This window comes from Vanellus vanellus (assembly GCF_965231255.1).
Source record: "Vanellus vanellus genome assembly, chromosome: 7".
Lineage (NCBI taxonomy): Eukaryota > Metazoa > Chordata > Aves > Charadriiformes > Charadriidae > Vanellus > Vanellus vanellus.
The window spans coordinates 22,754,762-22,770,092 of record NC_138912.1 but is presented as its reverse complement, the minus strand read 5'-3'; the positions used below and the strand labels follow the sequence as shown (position 1 = coordinate 22,770,092).

At 40.3% G+C, this 15,331-nt stretch overlaps 1 protein-coding gene across 2 annotated transcripts in view; it reads left to right on the top strand.

Annotated features, from left to right (window-relative positions):
* GBF1 (golgi brefeldin A resistant guanine nucleotide exchange factor 1) overlaps window positions 1–15,331 on the top strand; it is a 103,844-nt gene that overhangs the window by 61,774 nt on the left and 26,739 nt on the right. The window contains exons 4-13 of one of the 2 annotated variants that reach the window (XM_082486076.1): window positions 925–1,043; window positions 1,670–1,778; window positions 2,140–2,200; window positions 3,875–3,929; window positions 5,324–5,422; window positions 10,556–10,691; window positions 12,588–12,814; window positions 13,759–13,927; window positions 14,111–14,322; window positions 14,988–15,086. In XM_082486076.1, the coding sequence (XP_082342202.1) occupies window positions 925–1,043; window positions 1,670–1,778; window positions 2,140–2,200; window positions 3,875–3,929; window positions 5,324–5,422; window positions 10,556–10,691; window positions 12,588–12,814; window positions 13,759–13,927; window positions 14,111–14,322; window positions 14,988–15,086 (1,286 nt within the window). Of the gene's footprint in view, window positions 1–924; window positions 1,044–1,669; window positions 1,779–2,139; window positions 2,201–3,874; window positions 3,930–5,323; window positions 5,423–9,949; window positions 10,692–12,587; window positions 12,815–13,758; window positions 13,928–14,110; window positions 14,323–14,987; window positions 15,087–15,331 lie in introns of those variants that run through there. The other variant, XM_082486075.1, reaches the window with a different exon arrangement.

The following is a 15,331-nucleotide window of genomic DNA, read 5'->3' as shown; positions in this document are numbered from 1 at the left end:
CAAGGTCTTCCTTGGTTCTTCTGTCAGCTTCATTCTTGCTGGAGTTCAAGAGGCCCCATTGCCAATTAATGAGGTATTAACTAGTGTTTAGGTTGTCTCCTTTCTTTCCTAATGACTGTTTAGGTAGGAAGGTAACAAGATTCTTGCCCAGTGCCGTATTGTTTAAGTGAGAATGAAATCAAAGCCAGAGGCAGCTTTTCTGAAGCCAGTGTAATGTGGCACGAGATACGGTTACTAGCAACAATCCCGTCCTAAACATTCTCTCAACTGCACCATTGTTTGTAGCTACAGAAGACTGAAACAGAGAGAAGGAGCCTTGATGAATGATTGAAGTGGGAGGCCTGCAAGTCCAATGTCTAAACTGTGGTCGTGGCTGTCTGCTGTTGTCTCTGGGGAAAGCCACTGGTCCATTCCTTCCCCGGCTCCTACTCCTTGGGAGGGATGTAGAACAAGAGACAATTTTTCCTTCTCAATCTAGTGGAACCTGTTTGGCATTTTCTCCTCGTGGGAGTAAATTTGAGGTTCCCTATGTTTAAGAGCTGTTTTCTCTTCATTCCCAGGGGGGAGCTGGATGCATTTAACAGCTGATGGTGCTGTATTGTAGGGAACAGGACATAGCCTTACAAATTAACGTCTAAAAAAATATGAAGTCGGTAACAACGGAATTGTAATTCTTTTATTTGCTAGGTTACATCTTTTCACAACTGTAAATAGACTCTTGATAAAGTCTTTCTGAAAGCTCCGAGTTTTAAACTCTTTCTGTTCCTGGGAGGTGAGTTTCACTCTTGTAGGGTCAACACACTCCGAGTCACACAAATTAAGGAAGCAGATGGCAACAAAGTATCTCTGTGTAGATGTCTCCCCACAGAGGTGGTAAGCTGTAGGTGGCCTTTCCCTGTCATATATTTTTATTCTGTTACTCAGATCCCAGCCATGAGGGCACAGCAGAGGGGATGGAGAACATGGCAGATGCTGTCACTCATGCCCGATTTGTGGGCACGGATCATGCGAGCGATGAAGTTGTCTTGATGAAAATCCTGCAGGTAAGTGGAGAGAAATGGTAACTACCATAATGGTTGCTGCCCATTGTGGAACATATCCTGTTACATGGAGATGAAGAGGAGGGAGCAATGTTTTGACTCTGTAGGAGCTTAGTGACAGACTTTATTTTTAAACAGATGGCTCATATACCTGTGGTAAAAGCTTTTCCAAATGAAAATAATTAAAAGCTTAAATGAAATGATTTTTAAATTGAGGGCCTGATAATGTGGTAGTGTTGATAATCCTACCTTGTGCATGGTCTGTGTTAGTGAGGGGTAAATTAAGCGTATGGAGCTCTCCAACTTGTTTTTGAGAAAAATTATTTGTAGAGACAAACCTATGAACTATACACCTCTTTGGTCTCTGTACTCTTAAGCAGATAGCCAGTTACTGAATTTAAATATTGGGTAGCATGCAGCATATCAGGCCTCTTTTAGAAGTGGGTTGGGGGATCATTCTTGTCTCCTAATCTGTCTGTTTCTTGAGCACAGCATTCAGTTTGAAATGACTCCTGGAAGACAGTTAGGTTTTCTGCTCCTGGCAGTCCTTCTTGAGGAAGCCAGCCTTCTCTCGGAGATGCATGCAAGTGTCATTGTACTGTGGGACATACACGTGCTGTTCTTTGCAGGTTTTGAGGACCTTGCTGCTCACTCCAGTGGGAGCCCACCTCACCAATGAATCAGTGTGTGAGATCATGCAGTCCTGTTTCCGCATATGCTTTGAAATGAGACTCAGCGGTAGGTTTGTTCATACTTCTGCAGTTAAGAAATGATCGGGTTTCCTCAGCATTAACTAGTTCTATTGTAGAACATGCAGCCGTGGAAAGCTCCTGAGCTTGATATTATTGTGTCTTTCTACAACTTCATGTTAAATTTGTTAGGAGTTCACTGTACAACTTTTGACTGCTCTTTTTCCCCAGCTTTGTGGCGCCACCTTGTGATTATATGCCCATTTGCAGTAATGCGGTGTTGGAGCTGGTTTTAATAAATTTGCCGTAATCTCTGTAAACAAGGCTCGGAGGGGAGTCTGCTTGAAGAAGCCTCTTGATAATATCACACTGAGTAATGACACCTGTGTTATTTGTTTTTGTCTTCACAGAGTTATTGAGAAAATCTGCAGAGCACACTCTGGTCGACATGGTGCAGCTGCTCTTCACAAGGTAAACCTGCTTGTGTTTGCCTCAGCATTGCCAAGATGGCCCTCTAAGGACAGAAAGATTCCACACTTCCACTTAAGGGCCCTCAGAAAAATCATCCAAAATGGTCATTATTTAGAGGTGGAAGGGGATGGAGGATTTGGCACTTTTCTCTTGGGCTGACCCGTCAGACTGCATGGAGACAGAGACAGCGATGGTTGCTTGGTTTAAGGTGTCCTTTGAGGAGAGATGGACAGCCAAGTAATGAAGAGCTTTAGGATAGGGAAAGAGTTTGAGGACAAAGAATGCAAACTTGACTCAAAAAAAAAAAAAAAAAGAAAAAAGGGCTCTAAAAATATAGCTCTCTTCAGGAGAGAGAATAGAAATGGTATTGAATAGTCATATGTTGATTTCAAGCTGAGTGCTTTGACCTCACATATGAAAGAGAATTTTAAACTCTTGAGATCATACATCTTGGACAAATGTTCTCCCCTTTTCAGCACCCTTCAGGTAATTAAGATTACTTCTTTTAAACTCAGGTTGGTTATTTAACTTCAAAACTGTTTCTCCAGATAGTGAAGTAATCGTAGACTTTCTCTGGGTATTGTAAAAAGGAAATGTGCAGACATATAAATACTTTTAGTAGGAAAGGATTGGAGTAATACTGGCAGCTTGTCACACTCAGTTCTAGTGGGTTCTCAGGGTTGTTTTTTTTTTCCTCTGCATCCTGTGTCATGGAGTGCACTGGATGAATGTGGGGAAGGTCAGAATCAATCTCTCCAAAGAGAAGAGACCGCATTACTTTTTCTCCGAATGCGTATGTGAATCTTACTTAGTGCTTATTCATTACTTACTGTGCATCCTCCCCTCTGTTCCTCTTGATAAGGCTTAGAGACAGTGCCACCATCTGTGCCTGTGGACATTGGGATAGAGAAGCAAGGCAGAGACAGCAACTGCAGGGGTGGTTTGGCCATCTTTCTTTCCAGAAAAAGAAACGGCCAAAGCTGTCCTGCAAAGCTTTTATCCCTTCAGCAAGCAAAGATAGAACTGTCGTGAAGGAACAGAAGGGAGAGCAGGGTGTGTGGAGTTGTAGAGCTGTGTGCATTTGTGATTTGGTTGCACAGGTGAGAGCAGTCTATCTCCTTTACATCTGCGGCAGGGACTGCTTAGCTCAGAGCATTCCGCTTAAACTTAGATCCGCTGTGCACCATAATTGTGTTTATATGATGCAGAATAGAGGATAACTCCCGGGGTTTCTACAGAGTTAATGAAAAGAGTTGCCATGACTAGTAATAACATGTACGCTGCAAGAGTCCTGGTGTGGATGACACTCTGGCTCAACAGCTGTTTTTAGCAGCATCGGATAAACCTGTTTTGAACCAATCTAATTAGTTCACTGCTGAAAACATACACTGAAGGAAAAGAAACTGTACTTGCATGACCATTAACAATGAAAATCAATATAGCAAAACTGCCATTAGCATTAATCGCATGCAGAGCACCTCGTATCTATACTTGGGTTTTTTTTTCTCCAACAGATTTTGGCAGCAAAAGAAACTAAAAGCAGCTCTTTTTGTGAAGAAAACCTAATTTGGGTTTTCTAGTATCTGCAGCATGACTGAAAAGACCAGTCTATTTTTCCCCCTTTTTGTTAACCCAAGAAAGCTTGTATATTTTGGCTTGTTCTTTGTCTTTCAGGTTGCCTCAGTTTAAAGAAGAGCCTAAAAGCTACATGGGAACGAACATGAAGAAAGTAAGACTCAGCACTGTGGTGGCTGTTCTGCTCTTGTCTCAGGCTTGCGCTCATCTCTATATTGTTTGTTTTCACATTGTGTTTCTTCATCCCTGCAAGTCTCTAGTTCACTGAAAGAGCACGTTTAACCACATAAATGGACATAGCTTCATTAATTCTGTGGGATTAAGCCCACGTAGTCCAGTAGTGAATCTTGTTAATGATAGTGCTGCCTAAGTGATTCAGTCTAGATTCTGGGAACAGCCATCAGCTGCTGTAGGCTAGAAAACCCCAGCAAGTTACAGGACCTGATGGTGGTGTCATCTGAACATTTGCTGTCTTCTGCTCTCTTACCAGCTTTTTTCTCATCTTTCTTCATTCACTGCGGGTCTAATACTGAGCTCTCAGGATGCATTTGTCCAGTTCTCCCTATGTACAAAGGAAACTTTTTGAGGCTGGTGAAACAGCATGAAAGGATTATGAAATTGGGCTATTGTAGAAAAAGCTTTGATGGCTTCTAGAAGGGGCAGCATTCTGTAGCAAAAAGCTTAGTTCACATGGGCAATGCCATCTCTATTAGCAGCCAAATCAAAGTAGACTTCTTTTTCTCCCTTTCCTGAAATACATGATTTTTTGAGGGTGGAGAGTCCAGGTTTGTTCAACACCACCATCTCCCTCTTTACAGTGAGGTTATTAGCAGCTGGATTTGGTATGGCAAATGCTGTAAATGTGACCTTACATGATTATTTATGTAATGATTTCTTAGGTGGAAGGAGGTTCACTTGAGGAACTCCATGTATACTTCTATACATATATATTCTTTATACTCCATATGAAGAATATCAGTAAAGGTACAGGATTCTATTGTTGAGAGCAACAGGATGGGAAGAACTTCCACTCTGTTTTTATTTTTAATTAGTTGAGAAAAGTGGCAACATTGGGTAAACGTACATTTCGGAGCCAGTATAGCAGTGTTTTGAGAAACTGAATGTTTACTTGTAGGAATCTGAAACTAGCTTGGGGCTTTACTTCTTTTGTAGTAACCTAATGACTGCTTGTTTCCCTTGCTGTGGGAGAAAAGTGGCAAGATTTGTGATGATGTTAGCTTGGCCTAAGGAAAGCTAAAGGAGTTCAGGCTAATGTACTGCAGGTATCAGAAATTGTCATGATCTGTGTACAGAAGGTGTAAAGTGAAGGTGAATTTGAATTTAGGAAGGCTACCCTTATCATGTGATGGCTGCTCCCAGCTGGTTAAGTGATGCTCTGTCTTGTGTCTGATCTGCGCAGTTACCTTGTACTGTCTCTTTGCTGTGCATGCCAGAAATCTGCCCTGCAGCCTTGCACCCTGCCAGGTTATTCTTCTCTTTGGGTTTATTTTGCTTTGTTTAAACCATGCATTTGCCTATCTTTCACAGATCTCTTCATGTCTCCTCAACAAACTGGAGCTAAGTAGTGGGGAACAGCCCAAAGCCCTGAACCAATTAGAGAGGGTATTGCTCTTTAAGAACCTGAAGGTCTCTCTCCCCTTCTCACTTCTTACCTTACTCCCCTCTTCCTTCTCTTGTAAACACCACATGAGAGATAGTTGTGTGCAGCAAATCTCCCTCCACTCATTTACCACAGCATGGCTTTTGGGGACAATGCATGCAGCGATTGCTTTGTAGTGTTGTGGCTGCAGCTGGGCCAGGCTTGAGAGGGAGAGACCCTTGTTTTACTGCAGCATTCGGTGTCTTGGTGAGTGCCACCTAAGGCACCATCACGGCATCCTCTGAAGAAAGGGAGTGGGAGGGCATGGGCAAGATTTGAGTCCTGTATGGCGGTGAAAAACTGAAGAAAAGAAACATAAAAAGTGTAGATTGCTCTCTGAAGGCTCAAGCGTTGTGTGTCCTAGCTGTTGATCTTGGTTATAGATGTAGCAGCATACCTGAGGAGTCTCTTGATCCAGCATGCCTTAAACAGTTTTGCTCAAGGTGAATCTCTGAGCTTTGTTGCTTGGTACAGGGCCACAGAGTTCAGTGCGCTCTCAGGCTTTTTTGAAGGAGACTGCTGTACATTTTCAAGATCTTTGGCCATGTTTCTACTGAAATTAGATATGGTTCCCAGCACAGTATTTGCTAATGGGGGATGAGTGGGGCTGAACTGCATTACGAAATGTGTTAGTCCCTGCTAGTTCCCCCAGAAAATGCTTCTAAAGAAATTGTAGGCTTGCAGATTGTCAGTTTTGGACCAGTCATAGAAACCCTGAGAAACTAGCTTAAATGGGACCCTTCTCAGTTTTCCATGTTGGTTCATACACTTAATGTAGCTTTAGTTCTTCTCTGCCATTAATGCTATTTGGTCCAAAAGAAGCTGAACAGAACATTTGGAGATGCATTTACCATTCTTTTATCCTTTGTCTATCTATGGTCGGGATAGTTTGGAAATACAGTAGCTGGAGACTCACAGACTTACGCAGAGTTACACAGAAGATGACTAAGAAATGTTTCCCTTCGCAGTAGAAAGTTTTGTAGCTAAATATTGGGTTCAGTGGTGGGAGTCAGGAGGAACCTAAATCTGAGTTTTCATATATTTTGGGGGTGGATTATGTTTGTAGTTGCCTAAGATGCATAAATACGTTTCACCAGATAAACTTCATTTGTTGTTGCAGTACAGGCAGGTAGGTAAGTGAGATGACTGGACTGCATTGGTGTCTCCAAGACTTGGATCGTGGACTGCGTTCTCTCTGCATGCTTTTGTGTCTTGAACGCTACTTGGTGTGCTGACCAGTTCCATGCTGCATCTAGAATGAGCTCATGTTATAGTATAATCACTTTAGTTACTAATCATTGGCCCCTGCCCTTTTCTCTTGAGGCTTACAGTATCTTATGGAAAAACAAACGAGTGCAGGTAAGGTGGCTTGTAGAAAAATGAGATCTCATGGACCCTTTAAAAATAATCTTGTAGTATTACATTTTCCTTCACCTTCCTAGACCTTAGCTGGAGTTCTATTGTTAAAACCTCATCTATCAAAGGAAGCGTTTGGAGTCTTGTACATTTTTTTTTTCTGTAATTTTGTGTCCACATTTCTTTATGCAGAGGTAACTCAGATAAATGTAGTGGAATCTGTACTGAATTCCAAGATGAACAAACAGTAACGCTGAGCTCCCTCTCTACTCTGATTTCTAAAGAATGATTTTTTAAATACTTACTTCAGGTGGTTTTATTGTGGAATACAAGCTTAATCTAATCTGAAGGACACTGATAAATAGAAAACTAATGCAACTGTAATATCACTGAACACTGGAGAGGGAAGGAGAGTTTTAGATGATATTTAAAATTCAGGATATTTTAATGATCTATTTAACACCATCTACCTGCAGTATTTAGTCAAGAAAGCAACCTTAGGTTTAAAATCCCAGCCTGTTAACATGCAACCAAGCTTTCTAAAAAAATCAGAAATTGCCTTGGTATTGAAGGTAAAATCAAGCACTAGAAATAGTTGTTTTAGCCAAAGATAAACTGTACACATTTTTTTTTTTACGTTTTTATACTAGTATAAAAAGCAAGAAGTCATGGCATTGTTACCTTTTAATTCAATGCAAAATACAGAATGAAAAAATGTGTGCTGTCCTTTGATACATGTATTGTTTTAGAATTCTTAAACTCAGAGTTTCTTAAAACAACATATAGCCCCTTCACACTGGTGAAACTTTTCTATTGAGTATTTCTGTTCACTTCTGCAATTTTATTTTTAAGCTATGCAATTGTCATTGTAGTTTGCTATTTCTTATTTATAGGAGAAAGCAAAAGAGAAAAAAAAAAGGGGGGGGAGGGATGATATGGGAGATAGTCCTAGGTAATCCTAGTAGGTAATTGTAATAAAAGAATACCTGTTGGTGGAATACTGGATGATGTGAGATGGAAGAGACCTACTGGGTAATCTCACCTGTCTGTTAAATTGTCGATAAAACCCCTCAACCTGCCCCCACCCCCTCCCACCCCTCAAAAAAATTTTAAAAAAAGAAATAAACTTTTATTCGTGTCCAAATGCTTTAAACTTTGATTAAATGTTTGGAATTCTTTAAAAATCAACTGAGTCTTTTTGCTTGCCTGACTAAATGATGTCCCATCCATGTGAAAGCTGTTGTGACTCAGTCTCTGAAAGATGGCACAGATTCATCAAAATGATGAGAGATGGGCATATGTCTTATGAACCTCAAGAGGAGGAATCTTAGATTTGATATGAAGCACGGGACAATCACCAAAAATGGATATTATATCTGAGGAAAAGTGCTTTTTTGAAAGGGTTCGTGTTGAACCGAGATGGCGTTTGGTGTTGTGTGAAACGGGACATCGGAAGTAGTAATTAAATTGTCGGCTTGAATCTTCTGATAGGATGGTTCCAAAGTTACCTGTTTCTCAGAAGTATGACTGAGGGTAAAAGGAGTTGGACCAATATGGTTAGCTCATAGCAATATCTTGGCTTCATCTTGCTGACTCACTTCCGTACTTGCTCCCCTCCCCCTCTCCCAATTTTTATTAGCAAGTAACTTTTTACCTGGCAAATCGTTGCAACAGGATAGAGTAACTAGAAGCAAAGTCTTAATTAAAAATTATGTGAATCAGGGTTTCTTGGGTTTAACACGTAATGCTTCCAGGTTTCCTTCCTACTTGAAGTAGTTTGGTACAATGAACCATAAGTCTTCAGATGTTATTTTAAAAGTTACTGAAAAGGGAGGAAAAAAATAAACGTGCCTATTTCTGGAATGGCTGGTAGGTAAAGTAAAACTACCTGGTCTAATTAGCAGATTAAGCCTTTAATGAATAAAACTATTGGTAATGTTTGACACTCAGAGAGATGAAACATTAGGAATTGGCATGAAGGAAAGACAACACGTATTTTATATAGCCCTATGAATTAGTGAATAGGAAAGATAAGAGAGCTGACAATTTTTACATGAAAGAATTGTGATCCATAAGCATTTTAAAACATTTTGAAATCTACCAAATTTTATTTTTAACTCTGTACTTGTCACGTAAGTGTTTGTCAGAAGCTGTGATTTAGAAGGAGATACTTGCTGCAAAATTTGGAGGAAATAACAAGAAGCAAAGTAATTCTGAATCTTCTGTTAATTAACAAGCTCAAGGAAACTGTAGCATAGCTAAAACTTGAGGATTAGTTGTCAAACAAATAGAATTTGTGGTGCAAAGAAAAGTTACACAAATGGTTTACTGCACTGGGACATAACATTTTCACAAGCTTTGTTTAAATGAGGAAAAATTACAGCCTGTGTACAGCGAGTTAGAATTCTAGCTGGAAAAGGGAAAGAGATGGAAGAAGCAGTAGCAGAACTTAGAAGGTTTATTGGCATTTAAGAAGAGTAGTAGCTGGAAGGAGGCAAGTTGCAGAAAAAGGAAGAGACTAAAGAATATAGCTGTCTTCTAGAGAATTTAAATCTGATGGTAGAAATATAGGAAATAAGGAATATTATAGCCTAAAGTAGAACTTAACTGTGATGAAGTTACAAAGAAGAATACCAAGGAGGAACTAGTACTGAGACTTGCTGAATGGTTTCCACTACATTCACTGTGTACCTGTTCACTGGTTAAATTTTCACCCCAAATTGAAGAGATCTGACAGCATCAGAAAACCTGACTGCAGGTACCAAACCGAAGAGTAAGTGCAATCCTGCACTTAGAGGAACTTACTTTAGAAGGAAGCTGTTTTCAGGCCTGCTGTTGCCATTGTCCATGTGGACTAAATACCGTATTGTTTTTAGGAAGTTCCGGGGCATCTCTGCGTGCCTGCAATAACAGCACCCTGCAGCAAGTACCACAGTCTGCATTGCTCTGGCTGTGGTTCCTGTTGGCCCAATCAAAGATCTGTATAAGAAATAGAAGTAGGATCCTGGTCAAGTAGGATGTCAAGGGTTAGGTTAGATTCAGATCAGAAGAGGAGTAATGACAGAAGGCAGGTGAAAGCAGAGCATGTTTTGTTTCTAAACCACTAAGGTGGTATTTGCAATGTGTTGTGCACCAGGAGTGAGTGAAGTGTTAGAGAAACACTTGTTAAGAGTGAAAGAAACCTGGAGGAAAGTGAACATGGCATTGCTATGAAGATGAAGAGTGAATTGAGGCAAGAGATAAGTGACAGAGCTGCAGACTGCAGTATGGAACTGGGTGCTCAGGCTTCATTCTCAGCCTTCGTGTATAGATGGTGAAATTTTAATTGAGTGCCAAGTCTAACTAGTACTTGCTTATATACTTTAATTGATGCCCTTTAGAAGTCTGGAAACTTTGGCAAAAGTGAAGAGATGCAAGATGTGCCTGTAGATCTAAGAGAATTCTTTATCCTAGTGCAAAGCTAGGAAGTATTGATAGGGAAGAGGAAGCGCTGTGATAATTGAACTGTTAAATGTATATTATAGCAAAGTAACTGCAGTAAATTGTCCCTTGATTCAGGCATGGAGTGTTGGCTGATATATGGGTAGTGGGGAGTCAGGGGCTGGTTTGCATGATTTTGAGGTGCTCATTAATTTGTGTGATATATTTAAGTGCTGTTGCCTGACTTTGAGGGTTTTGAGACAGCCTTTGTGGGTTGGCTTGTGTAATCCATTGTGCTATGTGGTTTTGCTATACCAATACTTTTAATGATGATTGGTTTTCAGTTGAAAATGAGAGCCGGAGGAATGAGCGAGTCATCAAAATGGAAAAAGCAGAAGAGATCACCAAGGCCTCCTCGCCACGTAACTAAGGTCTCTCCTGGGACAGAACAACCAGCAGCCAATGCTGGTAACACCACAGGCAAGTTGAAATCTGTTTCCAGAAACCAGACAGCTCAAAGTTCTAGAGCTTTTTTTTGGAATCTGTCTTTATTTCGTTTCTCTTAACATGTTGTTTTGCATTAGATTTTTTTTTTTTTATACTAGTTCTCAGTGACTATAGTAAACATATCATAGCTTTTCAGGTCCAGGAGAAAGAGTTTGAAGGAGATGGAATACATATTAATGGAGGAAAGCACGGTCCGATGGCTAACTTGAGAGCGTTCCTCTGCCTTCAGTGTGCCCTACAGGGGTAGTTTGTGCAAAAGGGAATGGGGACCTGGAGAGGTGGCTGAAGTTATGGGCAGTGATGTGGTGTGGAGAAGCTGGAGGGTGCAGCAGGTACATGAAAGAGATTGGGAACAAGAACACTGGCAAGAGGAGAGGAAAAAAACAGAGGGAATAGCAAAGGTACCTGAAAGGGGATTGTGCGCAGGAAACAAATGGGTTTATGCCTGTATCCTTTTTCATGTCCAGCCTGCAGAAGTGTTACAGTATGTGACTAGTGCTGCAAGCTCAAGAATATAGTGTTTGGGGGCTTTCATATCCTCTTGTTTTATAGGAGTAGACTAAATAGTTATAACTGTTTTTAACCTTTCCTCTGGATAAATGAGTCCTCCTGGCTGCTAAGTACTCTGTCTCATGTGCGCTCTACATTTTGACGGCTCAGACATAAACATTAACAGTGAAAGGAAGCAGGCAGGAAAGTAGAAACAATAGCTGTGTAAAATACCTGGTTCTGACACTTATTCTGTCACAGGGAACTATTCGGTGTAGTGTGAACGATCCCAAGTGTGTTTCTACCCGACAGCATGATTGGAAAAAACTAAGGAAGTAATAAATATGATCAAATTGCATGTAACTCAGAACATCCATCCAGATGAGAACTTATCTCTACATAAATCATCATTATATTTAAGTTTACAAATAGGTACTAAATTCTGTTAAACAGCATTATAACTCCTGTAACATTTTAGAGGGAAAGTTGAATTGTGTTACGAAGTGTGTCATTAACTCTGACCTTGTAGTGCTAGGTAATGTATTAATGGTGCTTTTTAGGCCAGAATCCTGGCTTAGCAGGTGAAGAAGAAAATACTGCAAAATTGATTGTGTATTCTGTTACATTTCTTAAAAATCAAGTAATGTCCTGCTACTTATTTAAGACATTTCCAAAAATCAAGTCGGCAATAAAACACCACTGTGCAAAACTGTACACATTTCACATGTAAATTCATAACGTAAGTCTTGTTTGTACGTTTATTACTGTGCCCTGCAGTATATATTCTCTTTTTTAAATATTTGTTTTACGTTTTTTAAATTCTCCTCAGAACCATGAGAGCTGCAAATATGTGGGTTTCTTCTGAAGGATAACTTAGATTCTTGGAGCATTGCCTCATATTTAGAAATAGTAAAAATCCTTCACTGCTCCATTTCAGGACCATTTGAATTCTATTGCAATTCCATTTGTTTAGGGAGAATTAAAGAAACAGGTCTTGCCTTCCAATCAAGTTAAAATTCTCACTTTGAAGGAATGACTAATTCTTGATGCAAGTCTTTAAAGTGGTTGTGCCATCATATCAAAGAATAAAGTAGACCATCTGGACTATTTTCAGATTCCTCCTTAGTTATAGAAAACCTCTGCACCCTTTATCTAACTATGTGAATTACCTTATTTGCTGAGTTTGTTAGATTCCAACTATTGTGTTTTAATTTGATGAACTGCTAGTATCCCACCTGTTCATCTATTTAATTTGTTAATACCTAAGAAAAGAGAGCTTAGATTATCTATGTTCTCTATATTAATGCATAACCATCTGAGATCATTTGTAGTGATCCAAGTACAGAATATACTGATCTCTTTGCTTCTGTTTCTCATCAGCAAGCGGAGTTACTTTCATAGATGCTCCTCCCAGCTCCTCTGGGAGCTCAGAAAATGTTTCATCTGCGGTCAGCCCTGCAACAGACAGTGGTTTGGAGTTGTCCTCACAGACTACCTCCAAGGAAGATCTGACAGACTTAGACCAAGTCGCTTCTTTGGGACTTAATGTGGGAATGCCTTCAAATGAGGCCAAAGTCACTGAAAATCAAAATCAGCCTGAACTCCAGGTACATGGATATAAATTATAAAGAAAAGTTCCAACTCCCAGCATAATCAGTTGTGGGTTTAGCACACTTACTCTCTGTCTCTCTTTTTGGTCATAGGGTATATAGTCTATTTCAGCTTAGGGTCAGAATAAAACATTCTTAATATAGTGATTTGTAAATTCACAAACATTGATTCTTTGTTTTCTCTTGAGACCATCCCCATTGGCAGAGAAATGATAACTGCAGCCCAACAATGCACCTGGTAGCTAGTTGTACTCCTGCCAATGCCATTAACTTTAATTAAAGGAGAAGCTGTTAGAGGGAAACACAGAGGAAATCTGCAGAATTCATGTTGTTATTTTTAGTGAACAATTTTACTTGAGTTTGTAGAAATTCAGCTGTTGGTGTTTGTGTATGTGCATTGCTGTTGCTGTGAAATATAACAAACCTGAACCCAAGGCCTTTGTCAGTAAGTTTTCCTTTGTGTTGTCTCCACTTCCCCTGCAATAGTAATACTGTTGAGAGGATGGATTAGACCTGCAGGGAACCTTTCAGAGCTGCAGATATTTTGAATGGTAAAAATGCTAAGAGGGCATAGATAGAAATAGTGTGCTGAAATTATGTAGCACTTAAAACCAAAAAATGAGGTAAATCCTAACCTCAGGGCAGTAAGAACTGATAGGCTATAGGAGTATCTTCAAAGTAAAGTCCTTAGTCTGACAACCTAGAGTTATGTAAAATAGATAACAACTAGGTAGAAGTGAAAGGGCAGAGAGGCTTTCAGATTATCTAGAGGTGCTCTTTTCTCTTAAGTTTTGTTTTCCTGCTCGTCTTCCATTAGTGACCTCTGTAGTTTTAACAGTTCTGAATGAACCATGAACAAATAAGCCTTTATTTTAGCTTGTCTAGTGCTTGTTAATGTTTGTTTTGCTTCTTTCGTTCTCAAATGACTGATATCAATGAAGAATGAAAGTCTGAGGGAGGAGAAGATCCAGTCAGCTTCTGTCGAGTCTATCCCTGAGGTCTTAGAGGAATGCACATCTGTAGCAGAACATTCTGACTCTGCCTCAGTTCATGACATGGACTATGTAAATCCCCGAGGAGTACGTTTTACTCAATCTTCCCAAAAAGAAGGTGAGAGGTGGGCAGTGTTGCTAAAGTCCTTTCTCCTTTCCACTGTTCTGTTTCACTTTTCTGCTAAGGTGGCTGTAAGCTCCTGTTCCTCAGCGGGTCTGTAACAATTTCATTTGTAACACTTGTTAGGCACCTGCAAAAAGCAAAAGTGAAGTAACGAGTGCTAATCTCTTTTTCTTTTAGGAGCAGCACTGGTCCCATATGGGCTACCATGTATTAGAGAACTGTTACGCTTTCTTATCTCACTCACCAACCCTCATGACCGCCACAACTCTGAGGTGATGATCCACATGGGGCTGCAGCTGCTAACTGTTGCCCTGGAGTCAGCACCCATTGCAAACTGCCAGTCCCTCTTGGGACTTGTGAAGGAGGAGTTGTGCCGGCACCTATTTCAAGTGAGTCTGGCTTATACTAGCATGACATGGGGCACTGGGGAGTCAGATACTGATTTGCATCAAAGAGTCTATTGGAATTTAGTATTCTGAGGTTTGGCAGGTCTCAGTCTTCAAATAACTCCCATTGCAATGAATCAGAGAGCTTCTGAATTGCACCAGTGAAACAGTGCTGTTGCAAAGCGAGAGAGGTTGTCATGTGCTGTTTTCTTGAGACCAGGGCCGAGAAGAATCAAGGTCATTTGAATGAGCTGTTACTGTGGGATAACACTGTGTTTTGACAAAATTGGTTTTGACATACTTGTAGATGCAAGTTACCAGCTTAGTAGTAGGCAGAACCTTTGGAGTACCAAGCTATTAATTCCAAAAGGGCCATCTCAGAAGGAGGTCTTCTCCCATGTTCCTTCTCCAGTAGCAGGATCTGTGGACTTGGCAAAAGAACAAATCTGTTGTAGGAATTGTTACCACAAGCAGAAGGGAATTAAGTATATTCATCCGAGCAAAAAGTGAAACTTTGAGGTTGAATAAGGAATTGCTTTTTGAAATGCCATTGCCAATGTGTGGTTCTCAAGGATGTTGCAGGTGTTACCTGCAGTGCCACAGTACTGCTACTGCACATAATGACTAGCGTTTGTAATTCTTAAAGGTTTTTTTTGTTTCCTGTTCAGCTACTGAGTGTTGAACGGCTCAATCTGTATGCAACCTCCCTCAGGGTGTGCTTTCTTCTCTTTGAGAGCATGAGAGAGCATCTGAAATTCCAGCTGGAGGTGAGTTTTTGAGTATCACTGGGTGCCTAGTAATAGTTTAATGGGCTTCAGTTAAATGCGTAGAGCTAGGCAGTAACATATAGTCTAAATATCAGTTTACCTTTGTATAAGTGACTCTGTGGGTTATGGGTAGGCTGTGTAGGCCTTTTCTTGTTGGATAATAAAATGTCTTTGAGACTGGTGTACTACGCTATCCGCCTTCATACTGTTTTTTTTAGAACAGTAAATCCAGGTGCACTGAATGG